Source organism: Aptenodytes patagonicus, chromosome 2 (genome assembly GCF_965638725.1).
Source record: "Aptenodytes patagonicus chromosome 2, bAptPat1.pri.cur, whole genome shotgun sequence".
NCBI classification, from domain to species: Eukaryota; Metazoa; Chordata; class Aves; order Sphenisciformes; family Spheniscidae; genus Aptenodytes; species Aptenodytes patagonicus.
In genome coordinates, this window is record NC_134950.1 from 163556604 (window position 1) to 163578408 (window position 21805).

Here is a 21805-nt window from a genome sequence, read left to right on the forward strand (position 1 = left end):
AAAAAGACTAAATGGCTAGCAGGCACTGAAATCTGCTGCTAAAAATGGACCAGAGCTTTCAGTGCCGCCCTCAGCCATCTGCCTCTGCTGCGGTGTCAGAGAACACTGCAACCGAGGCACCGGGAGGACGAACGCCGCAGCCAGGCAGCGGGAAGCGGCTGCCTCCCAACTCCTGACCCCTTTACAAACCACCTCCCAGGTGGAGAGGAGGGAGTCGGAGAGACTAACAGCAGCAGCAGCTACTTCTGCAAAAATCTTTCGTTCCTTAAATCCATAATTCCTGCAGGCAAGAGTCACAAGTGGATTTTCTTTTTTTTTTTTTTTTTTTTTAAAAAAAAAGAAAGCTCTTTGCCTTCTCTTGCTCACTGGAATTTCACAAAGTAGATGTCAAAGATTTTATTGGTCTGTTTGCTTAAGCTAATAGTCTGGCTTAATACACTTTTTTCTGTATCCTCGCCTCCCTCTCAGGATATGAAAGCAAAAGGAAAATTTAGTGATACTTAACATTTGCAAAGACAATTAGCACAAATGGACAAGTCAATGCCGCACCTTCTTCAGACAGACTTAGGTCTTCACTTTTGCACACTGCCAACACAACCAGTCTTGAAGAATCCCTTAACTGAAGTTGATCTATTCTTGAGTTAGTTGTATTATCTATGCTGATGAATAATACAAAAAATGTTGTTCAACAGTTTTTTGGCTTGGGCCCATGGACTAATCTTCATTTGGTAACTGAAGGCTTATATGATGGAAAGAAACTCTACGGAAACTGTCAAGACAATGAAAAGTAATGAAGTATAAACATCCGAGTGTCACCTAAACTCAGTCTCCTTACAGCAACTGTCATCTCTTGTTTTTTCGGAAGTTTCAGCAATAAAAATAAATAAAAGTTATGCATTACACCTGACGAGCAGCCAACCACACATAAAAGTATGAACAGTATTTGGTGAATAGCTTGCAACAAGTTAATTCCTTTTTCCTCACAGAAAGAGTTTCTCTTTGACTGACACAAAGCATTTACTCAAGAAACGGGCCAAGGAAAGACAAAACATAGGTTCAGTGGATATTGGAGGCTGTGTTTCTGGCAACCCATAGGCATTGTGACCAAAAACATAAAGAGCCTGGATAGAACAGAATGAAACATAATATGGAACATGGTTTGAAAAATGTATATCACTGTCCCTCTACACAGTGACTCCCCCTCATGTAGCTTCATTATAATCTCTCATTAACTGCTTCCCCAAACCTCTGGCATATCTATTCCTCTTCTCTGCAGGATTACGCACAACTTGTGTATAACAGTAGACTGTGCCGCAGCAACTTAGCTGAGGAAAGAATTGATTCTTGCTCAAACTTTTTCACAGAGCTCAAGGAAAAGATGACAAAGAAGCTATTTGGGAAACAAAAGCAAAGAGAAATAAGCTCTAGTTTCAGTGAGAGGACTAGAAGTAGCATAAGCACCAAGCATCCCACTAGGATTCATTTAGGCTTGTATTTTTAGCCTCAAGTACATATGTTATTTCTCATGTGTATTTTACAAGGCCTGTTGAGCTCACTTACTTCATATCTTTGTGTACATAAAACAGTATTTCCAGAATGTTTTATTACAGAAGTAACAACCAACCAAGCTCTCTTTTCTTTCCTAGAGCAAGAAGAAGAGCTTTCTGATCCCACAATTTTTGAGATATTAATTGGTGGGTGTAATTAACTCCAGTTGCATCACAAATTGAGACAAGGAGTTTCAGTTTTCAGATATTTTAAACCCTCAAGAATAAAACCAGAAGCTTATGACATATTTTGGCAGCAGAAAACAACTTTTAGAATAATGAGAATTTTTTGGTTTGGTAATTCCCCATCCCCCATCCCATTCCCAAATCTCAATTTCAATCTTTTTTGGTTTTCCATTTTAATGTAGATGCACATAAATTCGTAAGTAAAACTAGGTTTATGGTCCAAACATGTTCAATATGGAGATTTGAAAATATTTTGAGTTAGGCTATTTAGTGGGAATATCCCTGCATGGATGAACTGCATTTTACAGAAAAAACCCACTATGCATCATAGTTTCAAAAAGCTCTAATTTACAACAGGGTGAACACTGAAGACTTAAAATCTGGGCTTAGGCCGTGACAGTGGCTGTGTGCTATTGATCACAGTATTCTTTCTGGAATTCACACCAGGATGCTGAAGATCAAAAACAATTGCTCCCTTCTGGCATGACATACAGGATGACAATTTATTTACCGACCCACCCAGATGCTAAGAGCATTACAACTGACTGGAGAAGTTCTAAAATTTATAGGAACTTACAGGAATTTATAGGAACCTACAGGAATTTATAGGAAGAACAGTACCTAGCATGGAGGTTTGGCAGTGGACCTACTTGGTCCCAAAGTGCATTCTAGTCACCTCCCACCTCAAGGTCAGAAGGACACCAGCGTGAACAGTATTTCCTCACAAGCAAGAGGATGAAAGCCAACAGGTGCTAAAATAAGTCTTCTGAAACAAATGATGAGGAGACCAGGCCTGCAACCTTATTCCAGGGTGTAAACACGGCCTGATTTATATTGTAGTCCTAATTCTGAAGTCCATTCTCAGACAGAGCTCTATCAGAGTTCACACATCAGAGGACCTAAGAGAATTTGACTTCTGAAAGAAGTATTTCATCCCATCATGACAGAACTGTACAGAGAAGAGCCATTTGCAATATTCAGCTTTTTCTATCATAAAAGCCACATGAAAACAGAATGGGCCAGTTGGAATAAAACTGTTGGTTACAAGTTTGTTGCTCTTGTAGATTTAAAGCCTCAGTTTTCTATGTAAGGGTTTTCAGATTAGTGAAAGATAGTATAGGGGCCAACTCAAGGCTCGATGAAGTCAATAGATTTATTCTCAGTTTGACCACTTGCTCCAAACATCTCTTCAACGTATTGCAGATATATGCACTTTCCAGAATTCCTTAAAGTTTCCTGTTTTAACTGGGATACCCTATCAACATGCAGCCCAGTATCAACGCTGAATTCCTCAACACATTTGAGCGAAAGTTGCCTACTAGATAACAACACAGTCTCCTAATCTCCCAGAAGTGTATTGGAAAGCCCAGGATGTAAACAAGGAGCAAAACCAAATGAAGGCATCATCTATTTACTTACTATCAACCTTAAAGATGTTACGGGAAGGAAGGTAACATTTCTCAAGCAGATGAGTAGTAATTGAAGTCAGCTAGTCCTACCAAGAGATACCTATGTGAACAAGGGAGGACTGAAAAGCCTTCAGCAAGGAAAGTCAAAACATTTCCTAATCAATATATGTTTTACTAATGGACAAACCTTATGTGCTAAGTACTTTCCAGGGCTATTTCAATCAATTTCTCCTTGAATTTTGCGGTCCCATACATTCACAACTGCTCTTTGTTTTATCTAGCTTGGAGTGTTGGAATAAAACTTCTAATTATAGCATGACTTGCAACAGCAAAGTCAAGCATCAATATAATCCATGTAAACCCACATATTATACCTTACGAGGAAAAGACCATGGAAAAGAATTCAATCTAATGCAACTGAAGCCTCCAATGATTAAGCTCACAAAGGTTAATCTCAAATACTCGTTAGATTTAATGGATCAGTGTTCTCAGCAATGTTTGTAAATTAACTTTTACATCAAAGATATTGGGACATGAAAATTATAAAAAAGAAGGCTGCTAGTATTATTAGATTCTACTAAACTGTAAAGTGCCAGGATTTCCTAAGTAGAAGAAACAAAGTTTAGATACAAATTTCCTGCTAGAAGGAGCAGTCGATGCTTATTACACTCAGTGCAATGGCATCTACAGAATCTGAAAATTAGGAAATAAAAAAAAAAGAAGTTTCATTATCCTTCCTCACCTTGAGCAATTCCTCCATTTTATCTAATACCACAGCATCTCAGAATAATAAAAAGCCTGAAGTTTTTGCTTACTACGTCCTTCAAGCTATATCATCTGCTTTGCCGTAGACCATTTTGTAGAACTAAAACCCCATGACTTCGTGTCTCTTCTCTCTCTCATTTTAATACGGGCTAAGTTGCAATATGTTTTCCCTGTACATCCCTGAGTTTCTCTCTACCAGTAGTCACAAAATGCTACATATGCATTTCAAAATAACCTGTTTGCTCCTGGCCATGAAAACAGAAGATAAAAGTGTTAGGCTGCCAGCATACTTAAGCCTGGTTACAGCTTAATGTACCATTCATTAATTCCTACAACCACATTAAGATTATCAGACCCCTTTAAACCCTACACAAGAAGAGTTGAGAGGTTGGTCACAGTGTGTGATTAAGCTAAATTAAAGACCCAAAATGCATTCCACATAATATGCTACTGTATACATTCACCCCCAGACAATTACATGTTTATTGTGGTATCTCTGACAAGCTAAATTAACAATAAATTAATGTCTAAGTTGTGATTTCACTTTTGACAACAATATACTACAACTAAGCCTTAAATATCTGCATGTAACTATTTGGCTACAGACATAAGCGAAGGTAATGGAGTCAAAAACTGCAGACTAATTGCTTCAGATGAAGGCTTATTATCTCTCCAATTTCAAGCTCAGCAGCAGTTAAGCAGTAATATAAACTACTTTAGTCAAAGCATTGTGAATCTTTATATAAAATTTACTTTTATTTTTCTCTCTCCTAGCTTTTATAAACAATAAAAGCAACAGCCATTTGTTTTCAGACTGACAAAGGTAAAGGTGTAAGCTGAAGGGTTAAAAAAAACCCCAACCAACCAACAGTTCAGCCTTCAGATTTGTTTGTTTTTACTATTTCACTCAAACTCTTCCTCTTCCCCTTTCTAATGGGTTTTCGCATGGTCATTTCATGTGTAAGCTCAGCTTAACTCTTCTTAAGTGCATGCTTCAGCCTGTCTCATCCTCCTTCACCATGAGACATACTCAGGGCTTGATTCCCCACTCAGTTTAGACTTGTGTATTCGCACCTGTAAAAGCAGATGCAACGAGGGCACGAGGCTTTCCCACACAGGGATGGTGGCAGTGCGCATGCCCACCAAAGAGCTGTAAGGGACACACCAAGTTTGGGGCAGCAGCAGAGAGATGACGTCTAGAGGCTCCTGCTCCCTTGGTGACTCATCAGGATCCCATCGATTAACTCTCTCTATCCCAGCACATGGCAATTCTAATGAAACTAGCCTATCCTCTGCACACGATCATCTGCAATTCGTCTTTTTTAAGGTGGCCATGGAGACAGGGAAATGACTTCCAACAGCACTCCTCACTCACATGGCTGCAGGGAGATTGCCCCATCCTTTCGCCAGCCTCTTCTGCCAAGGCTGCTGAGCCCAGAGGCACAGCCATGATGCTGGCACTGCAGGGCTATTTAACAAGACAAGATCTCAAAACACAGTCCCTGTTATGCCTCTGTGACCAGGTGTTGTCCAGCAGACTGGGACAAATCCCACTCTGAGAAATTATGGTCTATCTGCACTTTTCACCTGCAGTTTCCATCACAAAATAGTATCTCATAATAGTAATAGCCATACCCTGCTTGCCAGTTACCATACATCATGTGTACAGCACACAGATTGTCTCTCAAAAAAAAGCATTACTCCAGCAGCAGTAAGGGCACAGGCAACCAGGGCACTCGGGGATGGGTAATACAAGGGACAACAAGGGAAGCAGAGCCCTTTCCCTGGGCAAGAAGAGGACCTTAATCCTTTTCTTCCTCTTGTTCTTCTGAGAATCTTGTCCCCTGGCAAAGACAGCTGCTGCTTTTTCCCCACCACACCCCCCATGCAACAGAATAGAAGTCAGTGTCTTCAGTTAATGCGTTATTTAAGTACTTATTTTGAAGGCAGGGTACTTTTGAAGAGACACACGGTATCTGAGAGCTGGCAAAAATATAGCCGTCTTCACTGCTTCCCTCAAGGCAGGCAGGTAAACAGTTGCCAGTGTGTTACAGGATGGAGATACTGAGACAAAGCACTGCCCAAGGCCGCAATATGAATGCCCAGCAAAGGCAAGAGAAGAGGCAGTGCTCTGAACTCCCTCTGTCACACAAGGCTCGCAGCTAGTCCTCACCTTGCACCTCATTCTTCTGTTGGTGCCACCACATCACCCACACGCTGCATGGAGAGCAGCCGCTGTCCCTCACTGTGAGCCCTCAGGAAGGTTGCAAAGCCTGCTGAGATCTTCCACTGAATGCATTCCTGGGAATGACAAGCATCATTGCTGCTCTGTACAACTTGGCTGTTGTACAGGGGACCATCACCCTAACCGTAACCCTGTACAACATGGCCATAGCTGCTTTTCCTCCTTCCCCTGCCTCATTGCTCCTGCTGCCACCTCCCTGTGGGATGGGGAAGGGTGCTGCCATGTGCTCCCTGCTTCCTTATGAACCAGCTGCCTACCTGCAGCTTCTTCCTCCACAAGCATCTTTCACCAGCAAATCCAATCATACTTCTGCTGTAATTCCCATAACTCCTCCAGATAGTTAATAGTTACTCTCTAGCCTTCTCATCTCTCATTTTCCTTGATCTGTGGAGGATTTTCACAAATAGTAGTGGGAAGTAGCCATGTCCTCTCCACTTCCATCACACTTAAAAGCTCTCTCCACAATTTCCACAACTTTTGTCAGGGCTTTCTCTCTACAAGTACCAGGCTCTGGGCTTCAGCGTTTGCTCATAGCCTCATCCTGACTTTCCGGAAGATGCTCTCCATCAACCTCCTGGGCCTCAAACTTCAGCATCTGGCTTCCACTTCTGAAGGGTTTTGTTTTTCAACTTGACCACACATATCCCTGGCTCGTCATCACCCCATTTACTTTTCCATTTTATCTCTATGGCTCCTAACTACACCGCAGTATTGCTATTGAAAAAAAATTGAATTACTCCTTCTTGGAAAAGGTCTCTTTGTATTATGCAACAGAGAGCTGAAAGATGCATCTCTATCTTACCTCAAACTATAAAATTGCTTCAGGTTCCCAAAATCTTAGATTCAGATACAATCCCAAAATTCTATGCATTATCTCTCTCTTTCATTTGCAAGTTTGCTTATAACTATCTGAAGTCCTGCCAGGATTTACCTTTACCTTGATCTTTTTCTGCTGAAATTCTTATTCATATCTATGTCTTCAGAATGAGTTTTAACTTTCAGGTTTTCCCCTATGACCCTTTCCCTACATTCCTTAAATATCAAGGAGTACATCCCTCTGATATCTCAGGTACTTGTGCAGCCTGAGTTACTACAGTATCTCAGAACTTCATATTTCATGTACTTATCCTCAGCAGACCCCCAGGTCTTTTTTTTTCCCAACTTAAGGCGACAATGGACTATCTCAGCAGAAGAATGGCTGCTGCCTGCCACCAAGGACCTAAGTCTAACACTCTTGCTCGAAGCCACAATCAAAGTCTGCAGCACAAGAAGCACTAAGTTCCATGCTCCAACCACTGAACCGTCACTCAAAGCCACCTGATAATCCCACTCAAACTTTGCTCTTAAATCAGAAATTGATACTAACTCACCTTTCCATTCTCGTTCACCTTCATTGATTTCAAATATATGTCCTTCTCCAAACTTCTGTTTAGCGAAGGTTTTGCAACTTTGCTCAATGCGCTCCTCTCACTTCTGCAGTTAGTTCTTCTCCGCATCTGCAGCAGCCCTTTGGAGAAGGAGTGTGCTCAGCTTTCCTGTTCTGTTGCTGCTGGCACTCTCCTTTCTCTGAATCTATTTCACTTACTTAAATCCCACTTAAGAATCAGAGAAGGAAGGATGGAAGGACAAAAGAAAGGATGAAAGGAAGGAAAAAAGAAAGGGCAAAACAACAAAAGGCTTGAATGCAAAACATACAGAATAAACTACATAAATAATAGATATTACCGTACTCTACATCATTTAAAAAGCGTTACCTTCTCTCACATCGTCCAAAGTGACCATGATTCACCACAACTTAATGCATGATAGAGATCAAAGAAGCAGCATTAAAGGCATAAGAACTGAAAGCAGGTAAAACCATTGTTCATTAAATGACTATAGCAATGCACAGCACTGCTAATGGACCACGACTGGAATGAAGCATCAGATGCTCTAAGAGTTAAAAGAAAGTAAGTCTAGGAGGATTTTTTTCTTGTGGAGTTCAAACACACTCTCATGACCCCTAGATAACTGGTGAACTTCAGAGACAAATTATTCTGTCTTGATCCAACAGCAAAAGAAAGACTTAATGAGAAATACTGCAGCACAAAGTACCTCTGCTAGGAATGGAGGGAGCAGCAGTCAACCAACACTGTCCCAAGAACAAGTGGCAAAGCACATCCCACTTGACCTGTCAAGGTATAGCCAGAGTGTAAAGCATACACAATCTCAAGCAGCGTCCTATGGAAGTATACCAACCGTTAGAAGCTCTGTGCTTAGAAGATCACCAACCATAATAACGCTGGGTTATATTCAGTGATCGCCTCCTTCAAGCTCAGGAGCGATGCATCCCAACAAAGAGGAAGCCAGGCAAAAACGCCAGGCCTGCATGGATGAACAAGAAGCTCCCGGACAAACTCCAACACAAAAAGGAAGCCTACAGAGGGTGGAAGCAAGGACAGGTAGCCTGGGAGGAATACAGAGAAATTGTCCGAGCAGCCAGGGATCAGGTTAGGAAAGCTAAAGCCCTGACAGAATTAAATGTGGCCAGGGATGTCAAGGGCAACAAGAAAAGCTTCTATAGGTACGTTGGGGATAAAAGGAAGACGAGGGAAAATGTGGGCCCTCTCCGGAATGAAACGGGAGACCTGGTTACCCGGGACACGGAGAAGGAGGAGGTACTCAATGACTTTTTTGCCTCAGTCTTCACCGGCAAGTGCTCGAGCCTCACCGTCCAAGCCGCAGAAGGCAAAGGTGGGGACTGGGAGAATGAAGAGCCGCCCACTGTGGGAGAAGATCAGGTTCAAGACCATCTAAGGCACCTGAAGGTGCACAAGCCCATAGGACCCAATGAGATCCATCCGCGGGTCCTGAAGGAACTGGTGGATGAAGTTACTAAGCCACTATCCATTGTATTTGAGAAGTCGTGGCAGTCCGGTGAAGTTCCCGCTGACTGGAAAAGGGGAAACATAACCCCCATTTTTAAAAAGGGAAAAAAGGAAGACCCGGGGAACTACAGGCCAGTCAGTCTCACGTCTGTGCCTGGCAAGATCATGGAACAGATCCTCCTGGAAGCTATGCTAAGGCACATGGAGGACAGGGAGGTGATTCGAGACAGCCAGCATGGCTTCACCAAGGGCAAGTCCTGCCTGACTAACCTAGTGGCCTTCTATGATGGAGTGACTACACCAGTGGACACAGGAAGGGCTACAGATGCCATCTATCTGGACCTCTGTAAGGCCTTTGGCATGGTCCCCCACAACATCCTTCTCTCTAAACTGGAGAGGTATGGATCTGATGGGTGGACTGTCCGGTGGTGAGGAATTGGTTGGATGGTCCTACCCAGAGGGTAGTGGTCAATGGCTCAATGTCCAGATGGAGATTGGTGACGAGTGGCGTCCCGCAGGGGTCTGTATTGGAACCGGTACTGTTTAATATCTTCATCAATGACATAGACAGTGGGATCGAGGGCACCCTCAGCAAGTTTGCAGATGACACCAAGCTGAGTGGTGTGGTCGACACACCAGAGGGATGGGATGCCATCCAGAGGGACCTGGACAAGCTCAAGAAGTGGGCCCCTGTGAACCTCATGAGGTTTAGCAAGGCCAAGTGCAAGGTCCTGCACCTGGGTCGGGGCAAGCCCCGGTATCAATACAGGCTGGGGGATGAAGGGATTGAGAGCAGCCCTGCCGAGAAGGACTTGGGGGTACTGGTGGATGAAGAGCTGGACATGAGCCAGCAATGTGCACTCGCAGCCCAGAAGGCCAATCGTATCCTGGGCTGCATCAAAAGCAGCGTGGCCAGCAGGTCGAGGGAGGGGATTCTGCCCCTCTACTCTGCTCTGGGGAGACCCCACCTGGAGTCCTGCGTCCAGCTCTGGAGCCCTCAGCATAAGAAAGACACGGACCTGTTGGAGCGGGTCCAGAGGAGGGCCACAAAAATGATCAGGGGGATGGAACACCTCTCCTCTGAAGAAAGGCTGAGAGAGTTGGGGTTGTTCAGCCTAGAGAAGAGAAGGCTTTGGGGAGACCTTATTGCAGCCTATCAGTACTTCAAGGGGGCTTCTAAAAAAGATGGCGGCAAACTTTTTAGCAGGGCCTGTTGCGACAGGACAAGGAGGAATGGCTTTAAACTAAAGGGGGGGGAGATTTAGCCTAGATCTAAGGAAGAAATGTTTTAAGCTGAGGGTGGTGAAACACTGGCCCAGGTTACCCAGAGAGGTGGTGGATGCCCCATCCCTGGAAACATTCCAGGTCAGGTTGGACGGGGCTCTGAGCAACCTGATCTAGTTGAAGATGTCCCTGCCCACGGCAGGGGGGTTTGGACTAGGTGACTTTTAGAGGTCCCTTCCAACCCAAACTATTCTATGATTCTGTAATGTGGTCTTGACACATCTGAGGCCTTCTAGAAGCACTTCCATTTCAGTACTGAACACCAAAAAAGTTTTTCTGCAGCCTTCTCCTTTTGAGACTCCAGTTTTACGCCAAACGTGCTCCTTTCCATCTCTGTCTCCCCCTCCCCATTGCTTAGCTGCCTGCATTCCTCACGGCAAATTAACAGCTTGAAAAGACTGCCAGTTTGATGCAATTTCATGTTCTTGAATACAGTGTTCTCAGGAGCACTATTACGGAAATTTAATCTCTTGAGAAATAGATCAGATACCATTAACAGAATGAAACACAAATATTCTCTATTACTTCCTGGAGAAAGCCTGTGTTGGGTCTACAATAAGATATGTAATTTACAGAGTTGTTATCTAGAAAAAAAGTATTGTCTCATATCAACAATTTTATTTTTAAAAAGTTACGCACTTAAACAACTAACACTAAACAGTTCCATTAAAACTAAAAAACCCCCTTTGTTTTCTATGCAAGTCAGAGTCGGGTTTCTCCTCTTTCCCTTCTCTTTGGCAGACACCTTCCAAAAGTGGACATTGCTCCCTGACTTCTGCACAGCTGTAATAATCAGAGCCAGAATACTGCAGCAAGTCAGCGAGAATGAGGGATTCTCACAAGCAGGGACTCACCTTTGGGATATGACAGTTTTCAACTCCAGCCAAGAATGTAGGAGCTCTGCTATCACAAGTCACTGAGAGAATACGCTAAATTAGCTCATCTCCTGGGAGACTCACTCCCACCTGTTCAACAGCTCCAGGCCAAGCTCCTTTCAGCCCACTGTTGAATCTGGGTACCGCAGAGGTATGTCACGGTGCTCCTCAATTCCTCTGCGTGGATTTTATGCCACTGGGGTGCTGCAGTGGGGAGTCTGACTGTGCCAGCTAATGGCACCATAAATCAGGGCTTTCTTGTAGCACATTCAAAGCTCAGTCTGCTTCCAAACATAAAGTTACAATGTGTAATCTCAAACCTTGCTAAGAAAACAGACAATTCAGTAGTGGCTCTTCGTGGTCTACCATACACCAGGGATGGTATTGACAAATAAAAGGGCAAAGTCTCTTCCCTATTTCAACAGATAAAATTCACAACTTATAACATGTGCCTGAACCTGCTGTACACTACAGCCTGTTTACAGTGTGAAGGGATCCTGCTCTCTTTGGAGCCAATTTGTATTGCTCACGTGATGTAAGGAGGCTGTTGTGTCACAGAGAATCAGGACTGCTGCAGTCTTTCAGATAAAGCATGTTGAACTAACCAAGACATTCAGCACCCAGGGATGATGATTTCCTGGACAGCACTCAGGTGAGCACAGCAGATCTAGAATGATTTTAAGTCACACCTCACAGGAAAAAAAATGAACACGTAAGAATATCTTCAGATCCAGGAACATAGCTCACATGAAGTTACATTTATTTAACTACATCCCACCATCCCTGCTAAAGACATGCGGGGTACATCTGGTATTTTTGTTCAATTCAGAACTGCACTACTGACCAAATGTCTCAGTTGTACCCATCTACCATGCTCTAACTAACATTTTACAGTGGCCTCAGAGCACACAAACTGGTTTCCTTTTGGATGAAGCTAAATGAGAAGATGCTGTTCAACCACTAATGGACATTCACACCAGTCTGGAACTAGCTTGAAATAACCCCCTGTCCAAAATGTGTATTTGAGACCTCAATACCATCTCTCTCACCCTCATCAGGTGGATCCACACTACTTCTCAATGCGAGCACACCCAAATTTTTTAGTTTAATCTACACTGGGAATGAAGTAACAGCACAGGACTCAGCTCACAATGGTTGAGGATATTTATGACCTTGAAGGAAGACAGCAGGGCACAGAGGGATTGACATCCCTTGCTATAGAAATCCCAGAATTACCTGAATTATAAGTATGTAGGGAAAAAGCCTGCATAATGTACCTAAAGTGCACCTTTTTTTTTCTTATTTGGATAAATTTACTCAAATAGAGGCACATTTCAGCATAGTGTATTAGATACTCCAACTGTACTCACTCTCCAACATACTACAGGTTATTTCTGTGAAGTACAGAGTGGCAGGGGAATGTTAGGAGCATGAAATATTAATATTGCCATCATTTTATTCCTGAGTCTGGCCTAGGTCTTCCAATTTAAATGTGTCCTCTCTCCACTTGAAGACACCTGTTATTTGGAATTCCATCTGTTCCGTAAAATTCAAAATTGATTACCTTAATGACAGCTAATAGGCAGAACTGTTCTATTGATCCGACTCCACTCCTCCACGAAGCCCACTTCAATAAAAGGCAGCCCTCAAGCTATTTTGCCTCCTTACTTAATTTTTGGTCTTTTACATGGAGCTGCATGCAAACAATCATTAACAACCTTGTCTAGGACATGTGCACATTTCGGAGCAGGATCTTGCTCCCTGTAAGTCCATGACAGTTCTTCTCCACACAGCAAAAGAAATGGGAACAATCATTTATTCTGAGTGTTCAAGTACCCAATTAACCAATCAACCCTTTAAATATGTTTTATAAAAGGTGTTCTTTGAGAATCTGTGATCCTGTTATCCTTGATATGCTGACTCATTTTTTAAAATACTTAAAAGTCTCATTTTAGCATTATGCCTATTACCACATTTTTATAAAAAAACAGCCTCCTTATTTTTATGTATGACTGTAGAGCTATTTGCATTCCCAAAGGCCTTTAAAAGTAGCAAGAATTGGGCTAAACTAAGATAACAAATTTCCAGGCTCATGTTAAAACACAAGGATCTTCAGCCAGTGTAAATTGCCAAACATTGACCCAGTACTTGATCTGTTGTTGTTATTTTCTTCTCCTTTTTAACAGAAAAGTGGTTTTAATGGTGTATTCACACATCCCGCTAACAATGGTCAAGACAGAGAACAAGATTCACTAGTCCTCTTGAGCCAGATCCCAAGTCTATTAGCGTCTGCAGGCTTTTCTATGGACTTCTGAGCATTGGGTCTAGCAGAAAGACAATTGTAATCGTTGTACACTGCACGGTATCCAACTCCAACCATTTGAACAAGAAACCATAGCTGTGTCAAAAGCACCTAAGCGTACAGAGGCAACCGCATTCAACTTACATCTTGATCAAGCAATCACAACTTGACAGTAAGAGACAGAATTACATATCACTTACAGAATGTTTTCTGTACACAATGCCCAAAAGACTTAAAGTTCAGACTCATGAAACAGATAAGCAAGGAGATAAATGATTAAAATTCTGAATAGTTTAACCGACATGGAGGTGAGCAACATTGTTTATCAGAAAGAAACTGTATAGAAATATTTTTAATTAACAAAGGGAAGAAAGGGATGCTTATTGCCTGGCTTCAAGCAGGTAAGGCAGCACATTGCTTATCTCCACATCCCAATCATTTCCTAATTATTATATTTTTTTTAAATCTCAAGACAGAGCATCCCTTCATTTGCATATAGACACATGGGTCTGAATTAGATTTTTAAACTTACGCCTGCAAAGCTTCTGCAGATCTTTTCAAACTTTCCCTACTCTGTTCCTGCAGTGTCTTTTCGTGCCCAGCTTCTGTTTGGGTTAGCATGATAGGACACAGCATAGACTTAAGCCAACTGTGTCACTTGCCTGCTTCTGCATCCAGGGGATGTCACAGCAAGGAATACAGAAAAGGGACGGTCACAATCTCTTACAACAGCAGCAGCTGCTTCTGAAAAAGACTCAGTCCTCTGCAGACAGACTAGCACTTTGCCTTCAATTTTCTCCCAGTTACAATTTTCGGTTTCTTGATCAGTTTTAAGCAAGGAAAAAACCTAAGCAATTCTTGATATGCACTAGCCTGGAATAGAATTTCAGCTGGAAATAGAAGTTGGACAGAGCCTTTCTTCAGCTATGTACTGTTTTAAATAAAGTAAGGGTTTAGAACTGCATTTGGTGTTAAAAGATAAAAGTGCACTCAAATCAATGGTCACAGATTGGATTCGACCCCCCACTGCTAAGCCATTTTACTAATAATGTATTGTGAAAACAGCAACAAAAAAATTATGGGAGTGAGCAAAGTTGCTTACAGACTCAAACATTAATATTCATCAAGATCATTGATATTTATATATGCCTGATATTTCTATTTCATGCTTACACTAGGGCAGAGCTGAGAGAGCGTGTACCTTCAGAATATTTAAGTGTACCATATAGGTATAATTGCAACTCAATCAGCTATAGAATATATTCAACCAAGACGCTGCATAATACTAAAGACCTATTCTGGGCATTTTATACTTCATAAGGGAAGAGAGAAATAGCAAAGACATGGCATGCCAGTAGCAAAATGGCATTAGGCAGGCAACACTACTTGAAACAAAACCACTGCTCCTTTATAAAAGGCAACCAACTTATACTTCTTGACTTATAAAACCCCAACACTTGTACACAGCTCTAAGAAGGAGGAGGGGACAGCCCCACAGCTCTCTCTGTTCAGAAAAGACACTTATACATAAACCCCAGGAACACAGCTAGACTAATTTTAATCTGCAGCAAACAGTGACAAAAATACATATTCCAAAAGCAATGGACAGAGAAGCAGAGAAGCCCGACAAATGTAAGGTTAGATGAAGGCACAGTTTCTTTATCCTCAGTATCAAAGTTGTTTTCTTCTTGTTTTAACTAAACCATTGAGCCTGTTTTGGCCATTAGTAAAATGTCACCCTGAAAATGCAGATTATATGATGCTACTTGTGGTGCCTTCCCACGCTTTTCCCTTCCCGAATTTCCTAAAATAAAGCACCAAGGAAAAAAAAAGAAAAACAACGTGCGAGGCGCTCAGCCTATCAAGCCAGGAAGAACTATTTTAAGAATTAATTTGTGCCCTGAGAGATCTGTTTAAATTATCCTCCCGTGCTGTCCTAACCGAAGACTAAAGCAGTGAACTTCCAATGTCTTAAGGAGACGATGAAAATCGAAGAACTGGAGCGTACGGGCTCCTCCGCGGTCCCCCCGGGCACGGGGCTGAGCGTGGGGAGGGGAAGCTGGTGCCGAGGAGGATGGAGCTGCTGATCTGCCAGTGCGCCAGGAGCCCACGAACCTTTTCCATCCTCAGCTGGGGCTCAGAGATCGCAACCAGACTTTCCCTTCTGCCACCACTTCTTAACTATGCCTATCCTTTACAGCTGAGGGTATGTCCCCTTTTTCTGCCACCCGCTGCTTTTTTGACAGGGAAAGTTTCTACTTCATTTTGTCCTGGTAAGTGCAGTCAGATAGGAATACCCTCTAAAAAACAGGCATGACAGAGAAAATTAAGTCTTTAACTTTCTGCCTCTATAGAAACACATATGCACCTACCAAGAGAAAGAAAATGAATCAAGTTCAGCTATGGTGTGAGCACTGCAATTTTCCCCAAAGTCAATGTGAGTTATACCTACTTACAGCTGCTTTTTGCCTCCCCCCCCATCACTGCTTGCAGACGCACAGCCTGAGCTCACGTACTCTGAAGTGCCCCTCCAAGAAAATGTCAGTCAAAAAAAAACCACTGAAAGTGCATGACAAAGTAAGAAACTGAAACCCACTTTTGCAATTTTATATCCATCTGCAGAGGGGCTGTCAAAAAGCCTCACCCCCTTCCTCCAGTGAGAAGGGGCCTCCATCCCAACATCCTGTCCCCCCCACCACGCACGAAAGGAACAAGTTACAGAACAAACCTCTGTAGCCTTCAGCAAGAGGTACAGGCTGTTAAAAATAGCACAATTTCAGCTTCCCCCCCCCCCCCCCCAAGCCTCCACACACACTGAGAAAGCAGACCTTGAACCCAGCTACACAGTACTTTCCTCCTGCCACTGACTGGTGACTCAGTTGACAATTTTAGGAATGCAAACCAAGAAGATTAAAAATAATAATAATAATCATACAAGAAACACAGAGCTATACAATGCAAATCTGTATTTGTTTGAAATTGAGGAAAATAAGCATTACCTGTTCTTGTTGTTGGGCTTGTTTCCCTGATGCATTTTGCTCCTTGGCTGTAGTCATGCTCACCTATTTGTGCCCACTGCAGTGGCAAACAGGATTTTACAGTGTGTGTGCGTGTGTGTGTAAGCTTGTCTGTGTGTGTGTTCAGACATGCACGCACACACACACGCACACAAAGACTAAAGGGATGAGTAACTAGTCCATCACTTAATCACCAGCTGAGAAATTTCCCACCCCCACAAAAAGAAATAAATAAAAATGCAATGTAAAAAAGCACTAGTCTAGCTGTCTTCCCCCTTGAGCCTCTAAATTAAAAGCAGAAGCAGGAGCAGAGAGAAGGATGCTGTGGGGGCTTCTTCAATTAGCAACAGCCTCTGCAATCGTCACAGAAACAATGATAACTGCTTGGCAACCAGCAACTGGCAGCTCGGAGCCGGGAGGCAGCGATGTGGTCCTCGCTCCCCACCTCCACGGCGGCAGTCCGTGCGTTGCGCATGCACCGGCCGCCTCGTAGCACAATGTGCCGCTCACTGGCGATGTGCAGAGCCGGGGCTCGGCAGTCATCTCCCCTCCCGCAGCCGGGGGAAAGGGGCTGCAGGCACCTGGCGCTCAGGAATTAAATTCCGCATTCCCTGCGATGCTGGCAACGGGAGTCCCGCGGATGCGGAGTTTCTGGCAGACGCACTCTTGTCTTCTCCCCACTTGCAGATGTTTCAATGCCCTGGCAGTCTCCGGCTATGAAGGAAAGCTGTGCCAAGGTTAGACTCTGCCCCGCTGCCAGGGCAGTTTTGGAGGATGCAGTGTCCATTCCCAGGAAAGCAGGTTCCCACCGATGGGATGCAGAGAGCACCAACGCTCCCAGGGAGCTGCTTGCCTCACTGCCAAAGGGTGGCACGTTCACCAGGGTAAAACATGCCCCCAGCTTCCCCCGGCCCTCTCCATGTCCCTGATGTGACGGGGGCCACTTTGCATTTCTGATATCGTGGCTGCCTCCTGCGCACTTGCAGCTGCCATGTAGGTCACATTGCAGGGTGACACACCAGCATGCAGTGCCTGCTCCACTCCGCGCTGCCATAGCTCGCTCCCTGCAGACTCCCTGCCATAACAGAGATCTCTCCAACATGGTGGAGCTGTCAAACAAGCCTTCCTAGCCCACTCAGCCACCTTGCTGTCAGCACGGGGTGACATGGGGTGTGCCTGAGCATGAGGCATAAAGCAAGTACCGCTCTCCAGTAACCCTCAGGGGACCTTAAAGAGTTGGACAAAACTTAGAGCAGCATGAAGGTGGTTCAATATTTGCTCAGGACTGACGCAAGCCCTAGCTCACCTCAACGTCAGGTGACATGAAACTGCCATGTTGCTGCTTTTTGCCTCCTCACCTCCTTCCCAGTGCACCCAACGTACTGGGCTGGATCAAGCCCAGAACTCGCCTCTGTGCTGTAGTGCTGTAGAAAAGCTAAATGTTTTCTCACTCACGTGATAGTGGGATCTCTGCTGAGTCTGCAGATAACCAGCTAAGGAAAGAAGGGAACATCAGAGTATTGATCTGACAAGGAAGTGATTATGCCCCATTTCATCCTCAACTATACAGGACAGATTTATTATACAAAGTCACATCCACCAGGAACACAACTCTGCTGGAGGCAATCTCTTCCTACACCCAGGATAAATTTGATCCTTGGTTCAGGGACAGATCAACGGCAGGCCAAGTTTTCCTAGAGATGATCTACTAGCCACCACTCAGACCTTCTAAGTAGTTCTGCATTTTCACCATAACATATCACATCAGTTCACAGAAACGATGACATAAAAGATCTGCAACACAGAATTGTGCTGGTAGGAAACTGGACAACCTTGCCTGGTCCCAGGTGCCAGGATCCAGGCAACAGCTCATTAAAAAAGTGAATAGCACCTCTCTAACAAGAAGCAATAATTTACATTTAAATCTAACAGCCTGTGTCAACCTCTTGCTGGGTTATACTATGACACAGTCCCAGCTTACACTGCAATTTCATCTCCTTAGTCCCAATAGTTTTAGTCACAATATTTTGTAGATGTTTATAGTGAGGTTATTCTTGCTCATACTTTTTTCCCCAGCCATCAGAACAGAATTGCTTTCAAGGTCTTGTATAAGTGGATCAGTCTGAATTTTCCAATTGGCTTGGTCTGTTTTTCTACCTGTTGTGGGTAGTGATGAAGGCTTGATTTACACCACACTTTTGCTGAAAAGGAATTCAAACTAAACAAAACTGTATTTTGGGTTTTATTACTTCCTTACAATATATCCTGGAAATTTCTGCAAAATGGATCCCTCTTGCTATATAGACCATTCACTGTGTCCCTGACCCCTCAGTACCTACACTGGCAATCCCTGAACCTAACTGCACTTTTACTGAAAATAAGTATATTTGTACCTGTCTGTTTACCCTTGTATGCCCTCCCCATGCATATTCAATTCTTTCATGGTTAACAATTTAAGACACACAGTTTTCAGTAGCTCTGGAAATGGCCACTCTTCCTTACAGTGTAGATTTTTCCCAAAAGTTTGTTGTTGGATACATAAGAAGTTATTCATGCTAATCAGTCCAGCAGTTAGCTATGCAAATGCATATGGCTTAGCCTCATTACATAGGTGCATTATGATGCTGACTGTTCTCACTGCACCTCCCAGTGTTTTGGCACGGTTACCCTGATGTTATTGAAATGCCCGGTGGTACCTCTCTGTCACCCCTGACCTGTGCGGGGGGGGTTCATCCCCTCAGATGGCCATGAGCTGCTGCTCACTGCCAGGAGGATGTGGAAGCAGGGCACAGTCACGTCGTCCAGCTCTCTGCCACCATCCTTCCTTGATCAAAGGGGTTCAAGAGGTTGCCAAACACCTCCTGGGGAGACGCTAGAGGGGGAAGCAGTGGCCATTGCCATTCAGAAATACTCATTATTAACAGGCACAGGATAATCTGCTCACATATTAGCAGGACTGAGGCCATCCATCCTGACCTCTGTGCTATGTTAGGGTACCAACTTTATTGCTTGGCTGAGTCATCACTTATGAAAGATTAATACATCCCTATCACAGGACAAGAATCAGTATCTGCCAACCTCAGCAGCTGCCCAGGCAGAAGGATTTATACAGACAGTCCCACTTAGGGCACTGCAGGAGGCACTGGCAGATAAGGACCCTGGGAATATGACCTTGCCATCCATCCCACCCCACAGCATCCCAGCTGATCACAGGGATACAGGCAGCACATTTTTCCTCCCCGCCAGGTTTGAAGAGGCATCAGGCTGTTCATCCCCTACCACCCATCATTTGCAACAGGTTTGTCTCCACTGGCTGGTTGGGCTACGCGCAGGGTCTATCTCCAGGCTCACTCCCTGCCACACAAGCTGCACTCCCATGATGAGTGTCCTCCATTAATCCGTGTAGTCCACACCATGCCAGCACTGGGAGAGCTCAGGAACACTGCTATGAGCGCAGACAGACAGCTCTCCCTGTTAACCAAGACGCATGTTCAAAATGCCAACTACAATCACATGAATGGCATCCCCACACTTGACATCAGTTAGCTCCTCCAGCACCATGGCAGGACAGAGTCATTTCCCTCCCATCAGGAGAAGAACCAGTGACAGGTGAAAGGACCTGTTCCCAGCTTCTCAACTCATCTTCACCCAGAGTGCTCATTTCAACAAAACCACTCAGCGCTGCAGTAAGACAGATAATTTTTAATTACCTTGTAACAAATTAGTCACACATGTCCTAGAGCCTTTCCTGTTAGAAGGGAAGTGCTTCATTCCACTGAGACTGACAGGAACAGGATTGTCGTCTGGGATCATTCTCAAAATACTCCCAGGAGTTCCTGGAGACCATCTCCGTCACCACCACAAAGCTCCCTCATGCTCAAAGATTGTTGCAAACCTTGCATGTTGCAAATGGAAAATAATGCTGCAATGGCTCTGGAAGACAAGGTGGACTAAACCCTTAAAAAGTCATCACCATGAAGACCTATGAAGTCTTAGGAGCTAAAGCACAATAACCATTGTTTATGACCATGCATTACAGCAACGCATACTAGGTTTTTATTGCTCCCAAAGATTCTCAAGCAGATCAGTTTACTAAGACCATCCTTGATCCTGCCCCTCCATGTAGGTAGAGGTCTCTGCTGCCCATGGATGCAGAGAAGCCCCTTCATGGGGGGGAAGCAGCGATGGGCTCTCAGGAGTCAGTGCAGAGCATTCCCATCCCCTGCGTGTTACAGAGGCCAGATTCAACAGCAACCCTCCAGCTGCACGCGTCTGTTCAAGGGAGTATAGACTAAGCAAGGGCAGTAATAAGCCTGCAGCAGCAGCGGGTATAGTTATTGGATGCAGAACCCTTCTGCTCCTTTGAAACCTGGGGTTCTGGCTGTACCACACTGGGCTATTTATTCCCTCTCATTACCACACCAAGGAAGTTGAAACCAGTGGGCAGAGTGGGTAGAAAAGAATTCTACTTGATTAACTATACCTTTGCACAGTCTGCTAATGTTCTCCCCCTGCCAGATAAAGACCAAATACCATGGAGAGCTGTGTACCTGAAATTTTTAGTGAGTCTAAACCATTAGTACCTGGGGTGTGGTAATGTGGTACCTCCAGAAGAACACACCACATGATCTGCTTTTGTACAGCCAGTCCCTCTGAGCTTCACGCTTGCTACCAGTTCCCATTGGTTTGGCTGGCTTGCTTTCAGTTTGGGGAGGACACGTGGCCCAGGAAAGCACGTACACCGGCAATCTGTGACAACAGGAAAACCTACTCACAGGGGGGTCACAAAGGAAAAGTCCTAAGGGTACAGTTTTTAGGATACAGTGTTATGGAGGTAGTAGACGTTAGTAAGATAACTCAGGAAGAGAGTCTGCCAGGACAGACATCCACTGTAAAAAAGGTGAGATGAGCTTGTAAAAATGTTGTAGCCGTGGATTTTAGCATTCAGTCATTTGAAAGGTGATTGATGTAGCTTGGATCAAAACAAGCCCAAAGGATGCAAGGGGAGCAGTGCTCAGTATGCATCGGCGCTTCTTTCCATGGGGGGAGACAGCAGGGTGAGGACACAAGGCTGACAGCTCTTGGCAGCTCCTGCAGCAACTGTCTGAGAAGAAGGTCTACCTAACCCATGCTCTTCCAAGACCAGTAGCATACTCCTGGAGAAAGAAATTCATTTAATTTCCAAGGCTGATTTAATACATCTGCAGCTGCCCTATTTCTCCACCATTCCAGCTTTCCTAGAGAATTTCAAAGAGTGAGGAACAAGAGGGAAGGGTCTGTACAAAGCAGGCTGTTCATGGCATCATCA

The 21805-nt window shown here is 44.1% G+C and overlaps 1 protein-coding gene across 3 annotated transcripts in view; it reads right to left on the minus strand.

Moving 5' to 3' along the window:
- DPP6 (dipeptidyl peptidase like 6) overlaps positions 1 to 21805 on the minus strand; it is a 525902-nt gene that overhangs the window by 257224 nt on the left and 246873 nt on the right. Inside the window, exon 1 of one of the 3 annotated variants that reach the window (XM_076331930.1) lies at positions 16480 to 16921. The exons of the other annotated variants lie outside the window; for them this stretch is intronic. Coding sequence (XP_076188045.1) covers positions 16480 to 16536 — 57 coding nt within the window. The 5' untranslated portion in view covers positions 16537 to 16921. Of the gene's footprint in view, positions 1 to 16479; positions 16922 to 21805 lie in introns of those variants that run through there. 3 annotated transcript variants of the gene reach the window in all.